Genomic DNA, 23441 nt, shown 5'->3' with positions numbered 1-23441 from the left:
ATTTTTGTAATCGATCAAGCACAGATCACCAAAATAATGATAAAATGATAGAATTTCGAAAATGATATGTTCTTTCGAAACTTGATAACAAAACCCTATATTCTTACAATTACAGATGATTTTACATAATCCTTTTACATATATTTTTTTTCGTTGCCTGAGGTCATCGCTCTGTTTAAAAAAGGTATGCATTGATGATAAAATATCTCATTTTTATGATGTAACATCGTCATCGAATCCATTGTAGATTTTGACATGAGAGAAAAGACGAATTGTGTTTATTCATCAGTGACAGATTATGGATCGGCGTTAAGTTAAGACCCGCGAAAAAAGGCTTATAATGTATTCCTACGATCCCCCAATTTCTATCAGAGACACTTCACATGGTCCCCTTCCCCCTACTGTCAGCTTTGAAAGTAGGGTCCAGGAGACGAATTTTTATCTTTTGAAAATATTTAGAATTCTTCTGTCTCAATGGATTGCTCCACTCACCCTTGATTCTTCTCTTAATTGCTGAGCATCAAGCAGAGAGACACCAAGTACCATTTTGAGAATCTTTGGTATGACCCGGCGGGGTTTGAACACACAACATTGCGAACCGTAGCCGGATGCTCTAGCATTACGAGTGTAGTGATTCCTCGGGCAGAAATCGAAGCTAGAAACTTTCCATCATTTAGATCATCCCTCATAAATAATTTAAGCATAGTTGAGGACAACATGGTGGGGGGCGTACGGGCCTTCATAATACCGATACACCGATCACTTTTTCTCTCAATTACCGATATACCGATAAATTTTTCGTTCAAATACCGATACCGATCAATTTTTCCCAATTTTTCAGGTACTTATCTCCCGGAGGGGGTACTTAGGCAAATATGGGTGCTGGGTATGTGTGGACGATAAAGGTTGGGTTTGTCACCATCCAAAGTCTCTATGACGATTACCAAACAGTAGCGTGGTGGGTAGATCAAGGATGGGCAGGCAAAAGTAGAATTTTGGCTTAAGGCGTCTTGTATGCTTATTCTGGAGCCCATTTTTTGGTTGCATTCGTATACCAAAAATTGAAGTTAAAATTGAGGTCATTTTAGAAACATTTAGGAAATGCGAGCGAAGCGAACAAGAAAAAATTGCGACATTGCTCATCGAGATGGATTGAGTAAAGCCAATTACAGTATAATGATATTGAACAAAATTTTTGACAAAAAAAGAACAAAAAAACACAACCATGGTCATGCTTCTCTATTAGTCAGTGGAAAAAGTTAACTCTGTTTGACGCGAACCAAAATTTTTTCCAAAACAAATTTGACCAAAAGTTTAGCAAGATGCTAAAAATTGAATAAGAGAACGGAACCTCGAACTTTCATCGAAAATGAGAGCTTATCGAGTGATAGAATGTCGAATAGTAGAAAGTAACGGATAAAGATTATAAATTTAATACTATCTCTAGATCAAAAAATTGAAGGAAGCTAGTGCGTGCAAATGAAGCAAGAAAAATATTGTGAGTTTTTGTTTAGAATATTGTTTTCACCAAATTGGTCGTGGGGCGCAGTTAGATCTCCCTTCAAAAATCGTCTTCGAAGGGAGCAAAAAAAATTTCATGATTTTTCAAGTTATTTCTGGTCTTTGGGCGCAATTTAAAGCGCATTTTAGGGTAATTTTAAGAGTTGGGCGTTCAAAACTCCACTTGGGGAGGCGTGGCCCCCTGCCAAAACGCCAAAATGGATCGTTTAGAGAGCGTCAACTGTATTCACGGCAGGAAAATGTGTCAAGCAGACCCCTGGCTGAGACTCTTGCCTTATCAAAATTGCAGCCATGATTCTTAAAAAGGCCGTCTCCGAGTGCTCCTTAATTTGTACTAATTTACGTGTGAATGCTTAGAACATATCGTTCTTCATATATATTCACATGGAAAAGGGGGCTTTGGCCATATGGAAAATTTTTGAAAGTCATCCGCAACCATATAGCATGAACCCTAAAAAAGCGATGAGAATTTGATACTTATCAAGAAGAATTCGAAGAGGCTAGTGCAAGCGAAGCGAGCAAAAAATTGAGATATTTTGTTTTAAATATTGTGTATTCACCAAATTGGTGAACACAAGCTGTGTATTGCGAGCGAAGCGAGCGAAAAAAATTGCAAGATTTTAAAATTTATTCCACAAAAATTGGTTTTGGAGCGCAATGGCTTATGATCTTCGATACCAAGGAGGTGGTCGATACCGATAGCTGACCAAAAATACCGAAATACCGACATAAAAAAGGTCTTTTACCGATACCGAGATGGTCTTAAAATACCGATTAACGATCAATTTTTTCCTCTAATACCGATTTACCGATCTAAAAAAGGCCAATACCGATGTACCGATATCCCGTACGCCCCAATATGATTATTTCGTTGTTTACGTGCGCAGCATGCAACGCAACACCCTACAAAACAAAATATCGAGTAGGCTACTTCATATCGTCCCTCGTTTCGAGCGTAAAACTCCTACTCATATTCCGCCTATAGCAGTGCCTAAAGACCAAGAGTAAGGCCTAAAAGCCTGGAGCTGTCTTTTGTGTAGACTAAATATCGGGCGGTAACAAAAAATATTTTTTTTAATTCTTCATAACGCTATGCTGCCTTTCTTTCAAAGATATTTTTCGGGCCTTTTGTGATTTCTTAGATAAACGAGCCCCAAGCTTTTGCTCCTCCTAACAGAAAAGTTGTCATGCAAGAATCAATCTAGAGTTCTGCGATTCAGACTGAATGAAGGGAAATTTTCTAAAAGACACGGAAGACAAAACAAAGCCCTATGACGATGTTTGTGAAATTGTAGTGTGCGTGTTTACAACCCTTGGTTTTGGTTGTTCTTTCAACAGATTTGTTTTCAAATTTAATTAATTTTTGTCTTTTTTATTAATCTTAAGAAGGAGATAAGATTATGACCCCAGGAAAAAAAGGCGTGACTAAAATTTTTTCGAAAAGCCTGCCAGATGCAACTATCTTTCAGATGAGATCTCTACCAGGATAAAAAAACTTAGTGGAACTTACAATTATAAATACAACAATGAAAATGTAAGGCTTAACTATCAGCAGAGTGACGCATCTTTCGAAAGTTCTTACTATATTTATGTACAAAGTGTGATCGAAAAATCAAAAGTTCATGTGTCTTCCGTTATTAATAGAGGACACATCCATTGGCGGTAAACCTTCCTTAAATTCTCAATTTTGATAAGTACTACAACCCTTAAGTGATAAATGCCAACAAACGACAACGATCTGCAACGTTTGACCTTTGATGTTATAACACTGAACCATTTTTAGTTCTCGATCAAATCCTCTGTCCAGGTTGAAAGGTTGATGGCGTGGAGAATTTCAGTTATTCGAACTCTCAATTATCCGAGCTTTATAATTCAAATTCTTTAATTCGCTTAGAAATCGGGGGGTCTACTGTATTGACAAGCAACAAGGATACCCAGTTTTTTTTTAAGATTTATATAGGCTTTTGTAGACTAGATCATTACATGACTTTAAGATAGAATGATAAACACGGCTAACTAAACCTACTGAAAGGAGCGAGGTGCAAGGGATTCCTAAAGGCTTTTTGACAAGTTGGATGACGCAATGACGCGTTTTTGGTCCCCGTCGTGAATACAGTCGAAGGACTGGAGAATTGGAGAAAAATATACTCTATTTTCAAAAATCTCAAGGTACATCTACAATATGAGCAGCTACTGTAAACCAAGCATCTTTCAGATGAAAATTTTTTGAAACATAAGATATTTTCCGTTCGATTGTGGTCGTTCTAGTGGTTATAGGATATAAAGAAATGACCGAAATTCAATCCCACAATCCTTTTCATCTTGATTCGTAATGCGTGCAGATTACTTTTGTTTTGTTAATAACTGTAATTGACTTGCAAAAGAAAAAAAAAAGTTATGGAATGGAAAGAGCAGAAAATTTTTTTTTCTTCAATTTAACAAGAAACTGAACATACCCAGTCCAACAACTGGTAGTTGGTCATTCTTGAAATGTTTGATACAATATATTCACACCAATCAAGTCTTTCCCAATCCATTTCTACAAATGGGTTGATTGTTTCTTTCTTTATCTATTTATTTGATTGATTTTTGTTTTGTCTCTAGAAATGATATTAAAAAATTGGGTTAATTTAATGTTTAACCAAAATGTCACGGAATAAAATGGTCTAGGTTCTACAGCCAGAGCCAAATAAGACATCTTTGTACCTTTACTGTTGTGATGTGACCCTGACGAAAAACTTTTACTTTCAAAATGATCCATTCAACTCGAAAAATCTGATGGAGGATGATGAAATTGAAACAAATTCAAACTATTTTCTTATAACTTTTTTTCGTCTTTTAAAAACAGTTTATTTTCCACAGCACAATTGTAAATCTTTGATGAAATTGTGTCTAAATATTTAACATAGTATCTAAGTGAGCGTAAAAAACTATACTAAACCAAATTGGTTCAAATATCACTAATCCGTCCGTGCAACCATGAAATGAAATATTTTAACAGTATAAAAACAAGTCGTAAACCAATGCTTGGCGTTCTACATCAAGGTGTTCTGCTGCGACTTCTGCTACGAGACGGACTTCTACTTCTGCTGCGTTGAGGTGAACGAGAAGGACTTCTTGATCTATCTTTCGGCGAACGACTTCTTGAACGAGATCTGAATCAAATACGAAAAAAGAAAGTACACATGCAGTCTATATTCGGAAGGGCTTACGTAAAATAGGTGCTGGTAATGTGCAGACACAGTTCCTTCCCCCAAGTCTCTCTAAAGGTTACAATAAAAACAAGTGATACTTTTATGGACCTACCTGGTTATGCATTTAACACATATAATTGACATCTACGTCAGCATGACTGTAAACAATCATTCAGAACACAAATAGTGACGATCTATTAAAATTAGTCGTTTGTTTCTTATAAAAAAAACGTTTAGAAACCAAAATTTCATGCTCTTGAAATATTCTTTCATATTCAAGACTTCGTGAGCAAAAAAAACATCTATCTCATCAAAGAATTGAGTAATTTGGCTAAGATCATTGATGTATGCTTTTCAATAGTGATTCTTATAGATAAAGATGCTTTTTTTGAGTTGAAAATTCTTTTTTTTACAAAAATCTGCCTGAGCCATCTTTTACCTACTTTCATGCAAAAAACCGTTTTTTTTTAGCCGTTTTTTGGCCCAAATTTGCCCAAAAACATTTTCTTTCGAAAATCGGGCTCCGTCACATTCGAGGGTTTATAGTTATGCATTTTTGTGCAAAAAATCATAAAGATTGAAAGAGCCAATCTCGAGAAAAGCTAATACCTAAGTAATTGATAATGTGCTTATAAAAAAATATCGAATTTGGTTATATTTTTTATAAAAACACGCCAAACGACCAAAATTTCCTATCTAAACACACATATTCTTCAGAAAAAATTAATGATCCAATTTTTCACAAAGTCCAAGAAACCCGTTTTTTAACCGTTTTTTAGACCTAATTTGCCCAAAAAATTTTTTTTCCGAAAATCGGGTTCCGTCACATTTTGGCCATTACCATTTTGCACCTTTGTACCAAAAATCAAAAGATTCCTATGATTCAATCCTGAGAAAAGTTGGTAACAGACGGACGGGCGGACGGACGGATGAACACAGGTTAATTTATAGGACCTCCAGGTAGGTCCAAAAAGTCAAAAAATCTCACGAAGACTCCAGGTTTTCCATATTTTATTTAGGTCTTTTTAGGGTACTAAATGAAAACTACCATTGATGAAAATTGAAAAAAATCTCTCTATGGTAACGAAATCTTTCGAAAATTTACTTTCTAAGGATCACATTTTCGCAAAAAATAAGTTTCTCTTAGGGTCGGTTTTCAGAGGACTGGTTCGCGAAAACACAACATTTTAACAACCCTTGTACTCCAGAAGTCTGTATTTATCTCAACAGACTTCAACTTCCCAATGTTCTCAAAGATAACGGATCCAGTTGGATAGAATCTCTCGCTTATTGGATAAGGATTATTATTCCTAAACTATACTTTCTATAATAAGAGGAGACAAAATAGTACACTATTGAAAGCATTAAAACAATTGAGTGATCACGGATAGTAGGGGCCAAGCCTTGGGTTCCATGACATCTTTTCTACGACCTAGCCATTATTAGTCTATTCCAAAGAACAGTATATTACAAGATATTTTTGAGAGGGAGGACGCGGATTAGGGCCGGGAAAACTTTTTATGACCAAAATAGTGACGCCATGGGCAAAACTGCAAAGGAAAATAAGTGGTAGAGAAATACCTTATTTTCAAAAGTCAAAATAAACGAAAATGATTGGTACCATCTGATAGAGCATGAAATTCTGAGCAAAAAATTGTATTACAACAACTCTCTGACTAAAACACAAAAAGGAATACAGCCGCTTTAAGACCAACTAACTGTCAACTCTACTGTGATTTGACGTCAAATCTTGCTGTCTTGATCGTATTGACGTCGGTATGTTTTTGAACTTCAAGCGGCTGTATTTCTTTGGGTTTTAGTCAGAGAGTTGTCGTAATACATTTTTTTGCTCAGAATTTCATGCTCTATCAGATGGTACCAATCATTTTCGTTTATTTTGACACTTATTTTCCTTTGCAGTTTTGCCTATGGCGTCACTATTTTGGTCATAAAAGTTTACCCGGGCCTAATCCGCGTCCTCCCTCTCAAAAATATCTTGTAATATAATGTTCTTTGGAATAGACTAAAAATGGTTAGGTCGTAGAAAAGATGTCACGGAACCCCAGGCTTGGCCCCCTACTAGGACATGTGAGCCAAATAAACAGGATACTGTACCTGAGGATACGACTTCTTTCCCCAGTAAAGTGATCAAAAGTCACGTCAGTGGCTAGTATAGACTAGGAAATACGTCATAAACGTTGGCTAACATGTCCGTGATCACTCATTTGTTTTAATGATTTCAATAGTGTACTATTTTGTCTCCTCTTATTATAGAAAGTATAGTTTAGGAATAATCGAATAGTAATCCTTATCCAATAAGCGAGAGATTCTATCCAACTGGATTCGTTATCATTTTCAAGTGAGAAACAAGACTTTCAGAAATCGGTTTAATTGGATTTCATCATTTAATCACTGTTAAAGACTTACCTTCTTGGCGATCTGCTTCGTGATCGTGTGCGTGATCGGCTACGTGAGCGCCGTGGACGATCGCGTTTGATTGTGATGTAAGCAGTCTCGTTCTAAAAAATCAATAAATTTTTTATCAGTAGAAAGGAGATCGACTCTTATTCTTAAAAATTATACTTAGAAAGCCTCAAACAAACAGACGGATAGTTATCGTAAAAATGATAGCTGCTTTTTGTGCTTCCATATCGGGGATTGGCTTTATTGTTTTTAATGTCGCATAATCTGAAATACCTTATCAACTCGAGTATGGCGGAGCGAACCGTTTGTTCACACCAATGGAAAAAGGGTCAATATGCTTCAAGAAGGAAGATCTGAGTTGACAGACTTTACATAACAGTCTATCTTTTACCAAAATGAACTGATGCAAAAGTTTACGGCGAAAATTATAGGAAACGCCATATTGTCCCTAATTTTGCTTTGTTATTTTAATCTGTGCGTGAAACAACTTTAACATAAGGTTTCTGGGTGGCAAAATAGAATGGTTCCTATGGTTATCAGAGAAAACTACGATGAGTAACTACACGTTGCAATTCGCAAAAAGGCTATCAGGCATCAATGAATAGGAACAGTTTGGGGAGGTGGTTTGGTCCATCAACCTTACGACAATTTGGTTAGATAGTTCCTTAAGCATCCTCCTTGAGTTGATTGCAAAGGTGGAGGCTCCAAATACTATGGCCTTCTGGGAATAATCGTTTGTCTAGTTGCAAAGCATCCTGGGTTGTTTGTTTGCCTAAGAATGCACCAGGAAACAGCTCCCTCAGGTGATGGGATGTATGTATGTATAAACTGAGAGAATGGTTCCCAGCTAGAGTGAGGAAGAAAATACAGTACACTTTAATACAATTTCTATTTGACTTTGGCCAAACATTCGATAATTCGGACTCAAATGAGTCAAGTGTAAGGTATTTAATAGGACAACAGATTGTTTAAATTATTAGAAGTATTTTTTCAGCAAAAAAACATTTCAAACTAGGAAAAAGAGGTCATGGACACTATTTGAAACATACAGTCAATATTATCAGTATAAATAAAAAAAAAAAAAACCCGGGGTCGAGACTAAAGTTTCGACACAATTTCTAAATTACCTCGTGTGATTTGAATTTGGTGTCGTCGAGATTTTTGATGGCCCATTTCATATCATCATAACTTCTGAACTCGCAAACAGCAGTGCCATCCTTGTAAACATCAGCATACACTACCTCGCCAGCTTCTCGCATGTGATCTTTCAAATCTTGCCAACTGCCTGATGCAGGTAGACCAGAGACGGTGATACGATGATCGGTCCGTTCTGGTGGGCCACGCCTTTCGCCTGATGGTCGACCTCTAGTGTAACTACTTCGACCAGAGCGACTTGCTCCAGCCTGTCTTGGTGTGCCTCTTGGGAATTGGACTTTGATTCTGTTGCCGTCAAAACGTTTTCCATCTTCTCCGTAAACTGCATCCTCTGCATCTCTGAAAGTGAAACCAAAGAAGGAAAGTTATATTCAATCAATAACTTGTTTTCGTAACTGAGAAACTACCCTGTCCTGTGATAAGGTGTTTATAATGTGTTCATAGCAAGTTTTATCTGTGACTAATCCAACACAGTGCAAACTGGTTGGCGAAGACCCATGACCTACCCACTGATTTAAAGAATGGTCAAGGCTTGGTCACAAGTTTTATGATTAAAATAATTTCAACATTGTTCGTTTCAATAAAAAATGATGACTAATGGCAAACAGCGCAACACCTGAACCTATATTGCCTAAATTTTTGGATTTAACGATCATGCTTACCTTGAATCATCAAACTCTATGAAAGCAAATGCAGGATCGAATCTACTGTGGATGTCAACAGCCCGCACTTTACCATATCTATCAAAATGATCCTCCAAATCTCTTTGACGCACAAATTGTGGCAAATTACCAACATAAATTCTTGAATCAGAGAAAGTTTTTGATAACGACATATTTTGTTTTATTTTTGATTATCATCTAATAACTGAAACACAGTAATGTACATAAATATGAGTGAGGATATATTGAAAACAGAAGAATACAAAGCGATATACTAAAGTAAAAAGAAAATACATTTTAGCTTTATCAAGATAGGAGTGAAAACAATTCGATTTACATTTAAAAGTAAACTAGACAAAAAAAGATCAGGTAACACTACAGCTTAACGGTTAAGCTTCTTTTTTTGTTAAGGAAGATATTAGTTGGGAAGTGAGAGGGATGGGACGTGACGACCTTTTTTTATCAAAGGTATTTTGTCCTTTGAAATGCCCCCTAAGGCAATGGGTCATAAAAAGTCATGAAATTCAATTACAACCCCAGTTGAAAAGTTACACGTCACTGTATTAGACCTTTTTTTAATGCAAAAACAACCACCCCTAACTAAACACAGCTTTGCTACCATTAACGCGTGCCTCCAGAGAAAGGTCTAACACATCAAAAGACCACTTTCACTTGGGATCCTGGAAGATACCTGAAAGTACCAGTGGACAAGGGGATGATACAACCTCAGGGGTGTTTAATAACATCTTTAAAAGAAACAGTTTATGGCCCCCGGCGTGCAAATCGAATTGAGGGGGCCAAAAAAATATGTCGCCCACCATGGTTGGTCGACGAAGAAAATTTTCGACTTTTCAACCTTGTTTCCCCCCTCTAAAAAAAATTTTTAAAGTAAAAAAAAATTACTTTGCAAAATAATGGGGAAGGGGGGGCATGCAGTTAGGAGGTAATTAGTCTCCTGGGCCCGGTTGTTCAAAAGTTGACTAAATTAAATCCTGATTAGCGCTAATCGCGATTAGATTTCGATTAGTTAATCCCGGCGATTAACTTCCGTTGTTCGAACGTCAGATTAACTATTCATGGACATTTTGCCTGTGTTTTCAAAAATCTTAATCTTGACGTCACTTTTCGAATGTTTTCAAAACATTCGAAAATCTTTTTTCGTTCGAATTTCTCACTTCAATGCAGTGACTTCACTTTTTTGTAAGAAAAAGTTTCTTAATCCTCGTTAATCCTGGGTCAGAGCAGGATTAAAATTTGGCCAATTTAATCGGTATATAATCCAGATCTAAGCCCAATTTTTTCGAACAACCGACGGTTCTGTGTTATTCGACGCTAACCGAGATTTAATCGAAAATTAAGCTAATCGGCCGCTAATCCACTTTTGAACAACCGGCTGCAGGTTAGCCATTAAGGGTTTTTAGAAGTCTGGGTTGGGTGGGGTACGAACTACCCGCTGACAGCATTAGGGATAAAATTGACCCATGAAATCAGAGAGATGTTATAGTTAGAAAGAGTCACAATGGCTTTTTCTATTGTTCTAGCCGTATTTTTCAACTGGTGGTCTATTCATTATTATTTTTCTTGTGTATTGTAGATTTTGATTGACAACACCCTGACGACGTTATTTTGAAGTTATTTTTGGTTCCTCGGGGGGGTATGATGCTTATTTTGAAACACACAAAGGTCATGATAACATCAGGTGTGGGACTTCCAATGCCAAGAGTTTCAATCTTAATTAAGCCATTCCTTCCTGAAATTCGTTCATTTTTGAAGGGAAACCATTTGTTGCGTTATCTGGTTTCAATAAACAGTTGAGATGACAAGGTTTTTGAGTAGAGGGCCATGATTTCAACAACTCCATTAACTCACCACTCGTTTTTGTGATCTTATATAGACCTAATTGATCATTTAAAAAAGTTAGTTTGCTTTTAACAAGTCTGTGCACACGAAGAACATTGTAGCTCTCATTACACTGTTGATTCTTGTATGCTCATGATGTTGGAATTCCAGGAAACACAGGAAAAGTAAATTCGTAGAAGTGAACTTCAGTTCTAAGAAATCTTCTTAACTAGCATTAGCCAGGAAACACTGGCTAAAATTTCCCTATCAATTCCTTGTGTACAAACGAAGAGGATTTACACAAGGAATTGAAATATATCGAAAAAACAATGCAACTTAATGATTTCCCAAATAATGTCGTTAAGAGAACCATAAAAGAATCTCTTAAACCAAACGAGAAAAAGAAAGTTCGAGATGATAATGAGGAAAATATGATAAAAATGTATTTGCCGTACGAAAAAGGTATATCAGAGAAAATTTCAGCTAAAAGTAAACATTATAACGTAAAATTGGTCAATACAAAAGGAAAAACGTTGGGCGATGCATTGAAAGTAAAAACAAATGATAATGTAGAAACACAAGATATGTCAGGAGTAGTGTACAAAGTAAACTGTAAAGACTGTGAGAAATATTACATCGGAGAAACGGGAAGAACGATTGAAACGAGAATGAAAGAACATAAACAAGGTGTAAACGGGGAGCAAGAAAAGGTATCTGGTTTGTCTCAACACTTGAAACAAACCAATCACGAGGCAGAGTTTGATGATGTAAAAGTACTTTTTAGAGAAAGGAATTTCAAAATGAGAAAATTCAAAGAGGCACTTGCAATTAAGGAACACAAAACTAATTTACTAAATAAAAAAGAAGAAATTAAACTTTTATCCAAAATCTTTTATAATCATTTTATTGTCTTTTATTAATGGTTTTATTGTTCATAAGAATAACTTAATTAATTTTTTATCTAGGGAATAAAAATAATTTTTTAATCAAATGTCTGAAGATGCTAGATGTTATATGATAGGTTTTTTTTTATGAGTTATAGATCTGAAGATGCTCTACCCTAGAGTAGGGAGAAATTTATCAATAAATAAATAAACTTTTGTTGTTTCTTGCCTGTGACCCATCCAAATACTCAAGTTTTAACTGTTATGTCCCCTTTTAAGATTTTCTTTCTTTTTCTGTATCACCATTTCGAACAGCTCTATTATGTTCTTTGTATCCGACACCGAAAGATCTCTTAGACTCACCGATATATGTAGCATTACAGTCTTTACAAGGGATTTTGTATACGATATTGTTCCTTTTGTTCATAGGAAGTGTGTCTTTAAGTTTCGATAATAGTCTTCTCCAATGTATCAGTGGGATAGAAAGTACACTGTATGTTATGAGGTGCGAGTGTTCTTTTGATCATTTCACTTGTTCCTGCAATATAAGGTAACTTGGGCCTAATTGGACTTGAGTCCCGAGTGGGAGGGTCCCGAAAACATGAACTAAAACTTGGCGTATTGTATGTTTTGTATATTTCTAGTTCTGTCCCAAAATATTGATCAAACTAAAATTAGAATTACCTGAATGAAATTATATAATGTACTTTTAGTTCCGTCCCGAAAAAGCTTACGAAAAGGTTGGTTTCGGGACAGTTCCGAAGTCCACTATGAAAGGATTTATTTTGGGACTGAAGTAAAATTATATATAGTAACTTTGAGTTTCTTTTTCAAAATATCAAATTTCATGGAAATTCTTTTGGGACTGAAGTAAAAGTATATTATATAGTAACTCGTCCAATAATCTTTGTCACTAAAAGATGGATACGGTGGCTTGAATTTGACAAACAGGGAAGTGTGGGGCAGATCTTTATTTATACGGGTTAATTATAGCACTTTTCAAATTGTGCTCATTTCAGGAGAGTCCCGAAACAGCCTGCGAAAAGGTTGGTTTCGGGACCGTCCCGAAATCCACTATGAAAGGATTCATTTCGGGACTGAAGTAAAAGTATATATAGTAATTTTGAGTTTCTTTTTCAAAATATCAAATTTCATGGAAATTGTTTCGGGACTAAAAGATGGATACGGGGCATGGCTCCGACTGGGGTTCTAGGTTCCCCCGCCAAATTTAGGTCCCCCCTGAGAACAAGGTCCCCCCCAGCCTGATAAAACTTTAGGTCCCAGTATAGGGGAAAGATTTTATGGCATTTACAAAGCTCTATTTACATGTGTGTGCAATTTTAGAGAATGCAATAGAATGTATTCATTTTTGCATTTTAAGGATCAGATGACACTTTGCATGAAAACATAAAGGTTTAGAGAAATTAAAAACCAACAGTAAAGAAAAATATTTAGGAAGTGTTATTTAGCCCCCAGAGTTACATAAACTAATGCCATTAGGAGGTATTGTGAATATTCTTCACAGTGATGACTAGTTTAGGTATAAACTTATTTCTTTTTTTATGATTCTTGTTGGCGAAAACGTTTAGAACTTCCCACCAAGATCAAAGAATCTCTCCAGTGAAAATGAAAGTTATAGCACTTCTCTACAAGATCTTCATTTTTTTCTTCTTCATTTTCATCTTTGTTTTTAGAATTTTTTTAAAGACTTTTTAACTTCAAATTGTTCCACTCACAAATATCTCTCCAATGATACCAAATTTATAAAGAACGAAGAATTCCTTCAAAAGTTATAGCTAAAATAAACAAGCAACATGCTGAATGGACCTACCTGATGATGAAACTTAGATAGCAATAAGGAGAAAAACAATCATTAAGAAAATATAGCGGTTAGCGAAAATGCATTAAATTTCATCATTGATTGTTGATGGGGTGGGAGGGGTTTAGGGAAAAAAGAAATAGAAAGTTCCGGTTGCAAAATTGCAAAAGTTTTATTGACGATTGAATCATGCTTGATGGTGACATTGTTATCAATAATTTTTTTAAGTGAAAAAACAAAGGAATATAATATGGAAAAAGCCCAAATCAAATCTGCAAAAACGACGATTTCCGGCATACTTCCGGCCGAAAAAACATGATTCTCAAAAATCCGAATCGGCCACACTTAGGGCATTGCTGATACACGTCTCTCAAAAATCGAACTCGGCCATGTTTTGGGCATTGTTATTAGGCATCTTTGTGCAAAAAAATCAGAAAAAACTAATGATGAAATCTCGAGAAAATGCTAAAAGACCGGTTTTTCCGGCATATTTCCGGCATATTCGGCCGGAAAAAATGTTTTTCGAAAATCGGTCTCCGTCACATTTTAGGTATTGTCATTTTGCATCAGTGTGCAAAGTTTCATGAAAAAATATAAAGTACAGCTCGAGAAACTCAAGAAAAACAGTTTTTCCGGCGAAAATAGGTTGTTCCAGCGATTTTTAAATAGTTCCGGCTTCAAAAATCAATTTTATTGAAAATTAAAACATGCTTGATGGTGGGCATTGCTATTAATAATGTTTTAGAATGAAAAAAACAACCAATTATAAGGAAAAAGTCCAATGAAAATCCAGAAAAACGGCGATCTCCGGCATATTTCCGGCATTTTAAACCGGAAAAAAATTTATCTCGAAAATCGGACTCGGCCATGTTTTAGGCATTATTAATACGCATCTTTGAGCAAAAAGTTTTTCCAAAATTTTATTTCGAAAATCGGGCTCCGTCACATTTTGGACATTGCCATTTTGCATCATTGTGCCAAAAATCAGAAAAAACTAATGAGCCAATCCTGAGAAAAGCTGGTAATAGACGGACGAACGAACGGACAGATGGAAAAAGAGTGCACACTTATCGTGACTTTAGTACAAATAATGGGGAAAACATCCTCCACAATGCATGATGGGAGAAGAATCCCTCTAAACGTAGCCAAACGTAAATCTCGTGATCCAAGCCACGATAAACTTCCAACACCAATTGTTTACTTCGATAACCAATTATTATATATCTTTAAGAAAAACCAAAAAACTGACCTAAAACCAAAGCACAAAAAGCAGCCCCGCCATGAAGATTTACCCCCTTGTTTCCAGCCATTTCCCCCACCATTTTGAGTGCCTTTGCCCTGGGTTTCTCATATTGGCATTCTGATTGGTCGGAGAAAACGAAAGTGGTTTTTGTGCGTGAATAACATGTTTTAATTGGTTGAAGTAAACTTGGTTTCAGATTAATTTTGACGCACCGTTACTGGAAACATATTTGATAAAATTGAAGGCTGGAAAGTAGTCAATACAATCGAAGGTATTTAATATGATTGAAGGTGATTGAAAAGTATTCGAAATGATTGAACAAATCAAGAATGGTCGAAGAAAATGCCATAAATTTGGAGTCGAGTGAGTATTCGATCACCGATAGACTGGATTTTTGACCTAGGAGGTTAAAATTTGCGCAAAATGTCTTACAATAGATTAAATTTTCACAAAAAAATACTACACTTTGCTCATCATGCTAAAAATGGGAGTTGACGATCTACCGTAACATTAAGAAAAATGAAAATTTGGAAGAAAAACTAAAAATTCACCCCCTCTGTCAGGATATATTTAAAATAACAAACATAAAAATACAGAGGTAACTGCTTGATAAAGGAAAGAATATATGGATACAACCTTGTTTGAAAAACTTCTTCTTGTTCGGCTGCCATCTTTGTGCCGTTTTGAGAGCGAGAGAGTGCATCTGTATGATGGCTTATTGCTTTGAATCTTGTTCTTGACAATTTTCCTGACAGAGAATGAGTGACAGCTAATAGCTACCGTAAATTTGTCAGTTTGGCACAATTTCAGGTCTAGTCTGGAGACCATACTCTGTTACAAAAATATTTCTATCCTGTCAAAATCCCAACAACTTCACTGAAATACAGAGTATGGAATTATTGACTCAATTCAAATCACTTCAAATCACAAAAGAAAAAACCGTTATCTTTTCAAAACAATTTAAAAGCTCGCGCCACTTCTTGAAACAATAGAGCTGTTTGACGTCATACTTTTGTTTATCAAATCATAACAATGAAATATTAGCCAATCAAATTCTGCGATCGATTCTTGCATCTTGTATAATTCCCGGCTACTATACTGTGTCTATAATTTGATATTTTTTGAAACCACACGGAAAGAGAAGTCGGGTCTCCCAGCTATTTCAGGTCTTTGTTTCCATTTACAGTGGATTAGACGTGGGCTTTCTGCCCTCTACCAAATGGAATACGTATTCGCTTTTATATGTAATATCTTACTGTAGGTCGATAAAAAGTGGCACGATCTTCGACCATTCCATTCACCTGCACGAAAGCCATTCACAAACTTGTTGGAGCTAAACCTTAGCTCAGGTTAATTCCAAGTCAAATGAAGTACATCCCGCCACCGCACCGAGGCGGCTATGAAATAGGATATTTCGGCTGCTGGTTATTCTTTCCTTCGCCTATATATATTCTACCGTCACCTGCCGTCACTCCCCTTTTCAGCGCAGTTCATCTCAGTTTCAATTGATCACAACTTCAATCTTTCCCTCCCAACCTCTCCTTACCCCCTGTAGTTTTTGTTCTGCTTTCTGCTTCTTCCTTTTCTCTTTTTAGTTATCAACTGCGTTCTCATCCAAGCGTGGTGATTGCTGCTGCGACGGATCCTGATCTCATGGTTTCTCCTGGGCAAGGTTGTGTTAACCAGAGATTAGGTCATTTGGGATGTATCATGATACGTTTAGTTCTAGTGTAGGGTTACTTCGTAACCTTGGCAAGTCAGTAGTCAGTTACTTAGATTCATCCCCTAAGGTCAAGGATCCAGTTAGATCTGGGTTAGGTTCGCACACTGTAGTCCCAACGGAGTTAAGGTTTGCCAGGGCAACCTCCCTGTTTATCAACCTCCGTCATCAAAACGGGGCTAGGGGGCGACACCTGTCATCAAAACAGGCTAGGTTACGCAGGACACCCGTCGTCAAAACGGGTTAGGCTCTCAGTTAGGCCAAAAAAAAAAAGTAGTCTTGTTTCCGGAAATCGGCCGGGTGAACTTTTTTTTGGAAAAAATATATCTCACCCGGCCGCAAATAGAAAAAAACAGCGAGCTCGTCGCAATAAAAAAGATACATAAAGAGTTTATTTTCCATTTTACGATTTTACGATCCATTTAACGATTGTATTCAAAGATTTACGTATGTCACTTGTGTTTTGAAAAAGAAAATCTTCTGTCACAAATGTTTTCTACTTTCCTGTTTTATGTTGTTGTGAATAGAATTACCTTAGAGTACAGCTTCTTCTTAAAATTTCGTTTTTTCAAGTAAAGAGACATCGAACCTGGATTATTTTTTCGTACACGTCAATTAGAGTTTTTCTAGGAAAATTGAAAAAAAAAAATATTTTCCGGCCGCCCGGGTGAGATTTTTTTTCGTCACCCGCATTTCCGGAAACAAAACTACTTTTTTTTTTGGCCTTATATATCTTGATGCATCCCCAATGTCGAATCCCAAGTTCTATTATACATTTTCAGCATTCTTGTTTACGTTTCGAAATATATTGTTTCCATTACTGCACACTTATGTCTCCATTCAATTTCCCTTGTTGCTCATATCCTTTACTTTGAGTAGAGTACCCTGCCCAGTTGGCGACCAAAATTTTTTGATTCAAATTTTTTACTTACTTTTTACTTTTTTGAAAATCCTTTTCGACCAACGTTTAGACAACTTTTAACATGCTCTTTGTGTTTGTTTTGATTTTTTATTTGAAGCGATCTTCTTAGAATAAAAAACTTTCGAAGCGAGCGGTACTAGTGCCCAGTTCCCGACCGACGTACCTGTCTGCGACCGATCGCAAGAAAGAGAAAATCAGTGCTCTACTTGCAGGTAAGGTCATATTAATTGATCAGGATAATAAAAAAACTCATAAGCTTTCCCGTATTAAATTAATTTACACACGTTCTTTTGTTTTAAAATAACTCACTTACATTTCCCTTCGGCATGTTTTCTATGGAGAGTCTTCAATTGATAAAAACGCGGGAATTTTTTATGTCTACCCGGAGATTCAATATCCCGGTTTCCCTTGTTATTTCAATCCGGAGCTAGAAACTTCGCATTGGAGCTGTCAAGTTAAAGACCGCGGGCATGCCCCTTGAATGTTTTGATCGCAATGTAAAGTCTTCTTTTTTTCTCTTCGCGTCTAGAATGTTTTGATTGCAATGTAGAGTATTCTTTTTCATTTTTTGAGTTTGGTCGGTCGCAGACTGGACGTCAAATTTCGAAGCTGATTGCATCAACTTTTTTATCAATATTTCACACGAAGGAAACTGTATCGAGCTGATTTTTACAGAAATGCTTTCTAACATACTCATCTTTTTGGACAAGTATTTTTTGGAGTGGGAGTTGAAGCATTTTTTCTTACAAACCTTTTTTGTCCACAGGTAGCCATTTTTTGTTTTCTTCGAAAAAAACCAGGTTTTTCGTGTGCATCCGTGCAAAGTTGAATCTTTTGGATTCTACTCGCTCTTTTCTAGAACTTTTTTTACACAGTACGGGAAATAGGTCAAGGCCGATAACTACCAAAAGAAATTCTCCAGAGGTTTATTTTTGTATGACTTTTCTGGGTTCAAAGACGTTCGGTCGCCAACTAGACCGGTCGCCAACTGGGCAGGGGACTCTACCTAGCCTGGATATCCAGACCGTAAACTATTTCATCGTCTAGTTTTTTATAATCTTGTCTCTGGTTTACGGTCTGGTCGAAGTAACTCGTCTGCAGGGATATCTGTCCCTGCATATGCGAGTGTCTCTAATTGGTCAGTACGCGCCCAGTCACTGAGCAGAATTTTCGCGGGGTTTTTGATATTTTTCGATGCGCGCGCATAATTTATGGAAAAAGCTGACCTTGCAAAAAAAGTTCATTTCTAAACAAAATGGCCGCTGGAAAGGAGCCTTTATGAATGTGGCTGATGCTTTGATGTACTTTAAAGTGGTTTTGAAAGTTTATTGAGTTTGTAAAAGAGGTTTTATGGTACTGTAAGTAATTATGTGTGTCTGTCTGGGTTTCCAAAGTTTTGAGATTCTGTCAACAAGGGTTTACTCACAGACTGTGTCATTCAAAACTGTATCAGACTTTTTTAGTTGCACCAGACTCTAAAATTTTAGAAACTTTGTATGTTGAGGTAAGAGTTTTTTTTTCTGAAATTTTGAGTCTGGATACCCGGGCTAGACTCTACCTAGCAGTTAGTCACACTAGGAAATCTAGCTTTCAGAAAAAGCAACATCAGTCATCTACAGGATGTATTTGCACAACAAGGATGAGAGTTACCTGAATCAAGTTTGCAAGACAATTAATTAAAACTTGAAAGTTTGAAACAAAATAAAACGTGCAGCAGCCAAAATCAACCAACCAAAATTTGTCATTCAATTCCCGAGACAGCGCTTTGATTTTTAAGGCCTGGTTTATACGCTAAAGTAAAAATAATTCCGCATATGTAAATGGGTCATTATTTGAGGTCCAGCGAAAATTCCGGGAACCAGCCTATCCGGTGGTGCGCGGATCTAGATGGGTTCCGCCTCCCCCGTAGATCTTTTTCTTGGGAAGTTGATCTTCAAATTAGTTTTCAAGGTTGGCTTGGCTCAAATTTTTTCATCTATGGCTCAAATTTTAGGCAATTTTTTAAAGTTTTTGAAAATGTTAATTTCATTAAAAAGCGCCGGGTTATTTTTTCATGAATCCCTTTAGAAGTCTTGCGCTGCATTTTTTTGCTTGAGAGTCAAGTAACGATATAGCGCTTTCGCAGCATTAATCTTTGATACGCATTTTGGCGGGACGCTAGTGACTAACTGCCTAGATCAGTGTATTTCGACCATTTTCAAAAACTTCTCATCTTGCCTACTTAGTCTGCCTTCTTTGTGTTTTGATTCCTCCTAGGGCCTCATACTTGACCTAGGAGGTTAAAATTTGCGCAAAATGTCTTACAATAGATTAAGTTTTCACAAAAAAATACTACACTTTGCTCGGTCGTGGCTTCTTCACAAAGACGAAAGACAGATCTGGACTTATTTCCTACTTTCCTGTCTCTTGTTCGTAGTTTTTCTGACTTTCTGGTTCTTTGTGAGTTATTTTCTATGTTTTCTAACTTACTGAATGACTTACCGACAGATCGCCTTACCGGTGGGATTCGAACCCACTAAGTGCAAAGTTCCAATGTTATGAAACCCAATGCCACGGATTCATGCCAGGATTGCGCTTCTGACGGCTATTTATATTGTACAAACTGCAGACCAGACCGTATTAAGAGAAAATCACAAAAGAGTGCTTGTTTGTTTCGAGCTCCAACCCTAACCCTGCCCTAACTGATAATAACTCAATTCCTAGCCAATCATGACCCTCGACATGGCCCGAGAATTCTCGGGCCTCTTCGGGCCATGTTCGGGCCAAGAGACCCTATCAATTCTTTTGGCCCGAACATGACCCGAGTCATTCGGGCCATGTTCGGGCCATGTTAAATGTTAAATTGATTCAGCATGTCCAGTCAAACAAAATAGTACAAAATAAGATTTGTCTGTTTTGTTTATATCGCTCAAAAAAACTTTACGAGCTTCCCGTGTGGACACGCTTCAGTTTAAAACAGGACCAGTTTACTAGCAAATATTTCCACCCTAAGTATATTTATAACTATGTTTGCATACCAAATAAGACATTTAATATTTATATGAATTTACAACATTCATATATTTAATATACCGTGAGAGGTCCTAAAGCCGACGCCCAGCGTAAAGCCGATGGGGTCTTTCAAAGATACAAACTAAAATAAAAACAAACATTTCGCTGTGACGCAACAAAGATACCAAAGTGTCAACTAAACTGAGAGATTTGATACATTGAACCAATTGAACCAAATAACAATAATTGCTTCTTATAACAAAACATATTTTTTTATTGCAATATGCACAACGTCATAAATGACAACAGTAGTAACAGCATCATAAAAAGTAGCGAGATGTTTTGATTTTCCAAAGCACACGAAAATATAAAAGAGGTCTGTGCTCATTTGGAAACGTTACGTAATCAAGCCTGGTTTCTATTACTTTACACTGGCACTTGGCTTGATTGCGGGGCCACGAATTTGTGTAAGGATACATATAGACGACGTGTATTGAATTATATTATATATTACAGGATAAGAATACAAATAGACAACGTATATTACAATTATTATGTATTACCGTAAGTTGGTCTAATCTCGACATCCCTCCTCTAATCTCGACATCCTTCTTTAAAGATAGGAATAATAGTAAGGTCAGAATCGCGGATTGAAACTGATTTTCTTTGCTGAGCAATCAGTTGAGGAGTCCACTAGTGATTCTGACCTTACTATTATTCCTATCTCTAAAGAAGGATGTCGAAATTAGAAGAGGGATGTCGACATTAGACCAACTTACGGTACATGACACCTTGCTAGTAAAGATAATATATGTCGTCAAAGAGTACACTTAAATGAAGAGCTGTCCGATTGCGGGCCTTTCGTAAATAAACATCCGGACTTATAGGTGGTAAAGAGGGCGTTGATAGTTGCCGCCTCATTGATTCGATGTTTGTTATTCAAATTAGTGCTACCGCATCCGCCCTTTTTTCAACTTCGCGCCATTGTTACAATTTAGTCTGTTTTTTTCTTGATGGAAACCAGTCCAAGTTGTTTCGTATTTTTCCCGCACAAGTCACTTTTATTACAAAACTGTTATCGTTTTAAACATGAGCAACTGATCCAGAATAAAAGGTAATTATTTTTACAACTTGCACTTTTTAATTACATTAATTGACATCTTGACATTACAGCTATCTTGTTAGATGTTTCGTTTCGAGAGTTCTAGCAATAGTTTATCGTTCAACTTGGAGAGGGAATGTTTGTAAACATAGAATTTTTTTTCATAACAGTTATTTGGGGGGTCGGAATTAGGCTGGGCTGTCGGCTTTAGGACCTCTCACGGTAATTAAGAGAAACCAAGTTTTTCTCAAAGAAAATGTTAAAAAAATTCAGTCCTGAAAAATTACACGCCTGTTTAAATCATGTTTTCAAAAATTGGCCCGAGTGTGGCACAGTGTGGCCCGCGTGTGGCCCGAACACGGCCCAAATTCTCGGGCCAGCTCGGGCCATACTCGGGCTTTACGCAAATTCCAATAAAAGTTTTGGCCCGAGAATTCTCGGGCCATGTCGAGGGTCGTAGCCAATCTGATACGTAACCACACCCAAACCACGCCCATACCCAACCCTACCAGGTTGCCTGCAGGTCCTGACACTACTCCCGCATACCGGATCCGAAAAATAGATACATGTCTTTCTTCTTCATGAAGAAGCTTTCACCACTTTGCTCATCTCATCATGCTAAAAATGGGAGTTGAAGACGATCTACCCTTAACATTAAGAAACATGAAAATTTTGAAGAAAAACTAAAAATTCACCCCCTCTGTCAGGATATATTTAAAATAACAAACATAAAAATACAGAGGTAACTGCTTGATAAAGGAAAGAATATATGGATACGTAACCTTGTTTGAAAAACTTCTTCTTGTTCGGCTGCCATCTTTGTGCCGTTTTGAGAGCGAGAGCGTGCATTTGTCAGTCGGGTGTTTAAGATAAAAACTGCAATTATTGCTCTTTTCGGAAATTATTGCCGAAAACGGCAATTTTTTTAACGATGAAATGCTGAATCAGCAAAATGTGTTGTCCTTTTAAGGGCAAAGATGTCAGAGGTGTTTGAAAATAGTAAAATTGCATCGAGAAAAAGGTTTTTCGGATTTTTAAAAGTGATTTTTTCAATTTTTCGTTGCTCAATAACATGAAAAGTTCAGAAATAATATGTTAAAAGATCCTGCATCGATGCCGAAACACAGCCAGAAAGAGATAACAAAACCCCCGTTGTAAATTTGTTTACATATGACTCGATTTTGCTATCTGCATTTCGAACAAAAACCAGTTGAAAATAAAACTAAACGAGGCACAGTGGGCCTACTTATCGCGAGGGTGTCAAATACCACGTGTTCAATAATAAAATCAACTTTTATTTGCAAAAACGGCAATAATTGCCGAAAACGGCAATTTTCATTTATTTACTTTTTTATTTTTCTGCCGATTCAGCATTTCATCGTTAAAAAAATTGCCGTTTTCGGCAATAATTTCCGAAAAGAGCAATAATTGCAGTTTTCATCTTAAACACCCGACTGTTTGTATGGTGCCTTATTGCTTTGAATCTTGTTCTTGACCATTTTCCAGGATTTTCCTAGACTAGAGTCTACTTTTGGCTGAACTTTGCTTTTTGATAATTTTTTATGACGCTGAGTCCAGTGAAGTAGACTAGGAGCATTTGGCGAGGTCGCCATTTTGAAAAAAAATGTTGAAAATCCAAATAACAATAAAACTACTTGGAGTTGAAAGATATAATCACAAATCAGAAACAAACACTATTAACAGATTTGTAATCCCTTATTCTCAAATAAAAACATTGCTTCATACTGTTTTTACCTTCCAAAAACAACTTAAATCTGGCGGACTGTTTTACAGTCCGCCTAGGCAAAAGCATATTACCATATACTACCGGGCCACTTAATCGCGACATCCAGTCTATAAAAAAAGCTTTAAGTGGACCCCGGGCTAGGATTTTCCTGACAGAGAATGAGTGACAGCTAATAGCTACCGTAAATTTGTCAGTTTGGCAAAACCCTCAACGGTAGG

The 23441-nt window shown here is 36.7% G+C and overlaps 1 protein-coding gene across 1 annotated transcript; it reads right to left on the bottom strand.

Moving 5' to 3' along the window:
* Positions 1–4336: 4336 nt before the first annotated feature.
* LOC136822834 (serine/arginine-rich splicing factor 1-like) lies at positions 4337–9176 on the bottom strand. Its single transcript, XM_067079147.1, has 4 exons — positions 8957–9176; positions 8267–8633; positions 7143–7234; positions 4337–4676 (listed from the first exon to the last, which is right to left on the bottom strand). Exons 1-4 carry the CDS (start codon positions 9127–9129, stop codon positions 4562–4564), a joined length of 747 nt encoding a protein of 248 aa, XP_066935248.1. The 5' UTR covers positions 9130–9176; the 3' UTR covers positions 4337–4561.
* Positions 9177–23441: the final 14265 nt, after the last annotated feature.

This window comes from Clytia hemisphaerica, unplaced genomic scaffold (genome assembly GCF_902728285.1).
Source record: "Clytia hemisphaerica strain Z4C2 unplaced genomic scaffold, Clytia hemisphaerica genome assembly, whole genome shotgun sequence".
Lineage (NCBI taxonomy): Eukaryota > Metazoa > Cnidaria > Hydrozoa > Leptothecata > Clytiidae > Clytia > Clytia hemisphaerica.
This window is presented reverse-complemented; position numbering and strand designations above follow the sequence as displayed.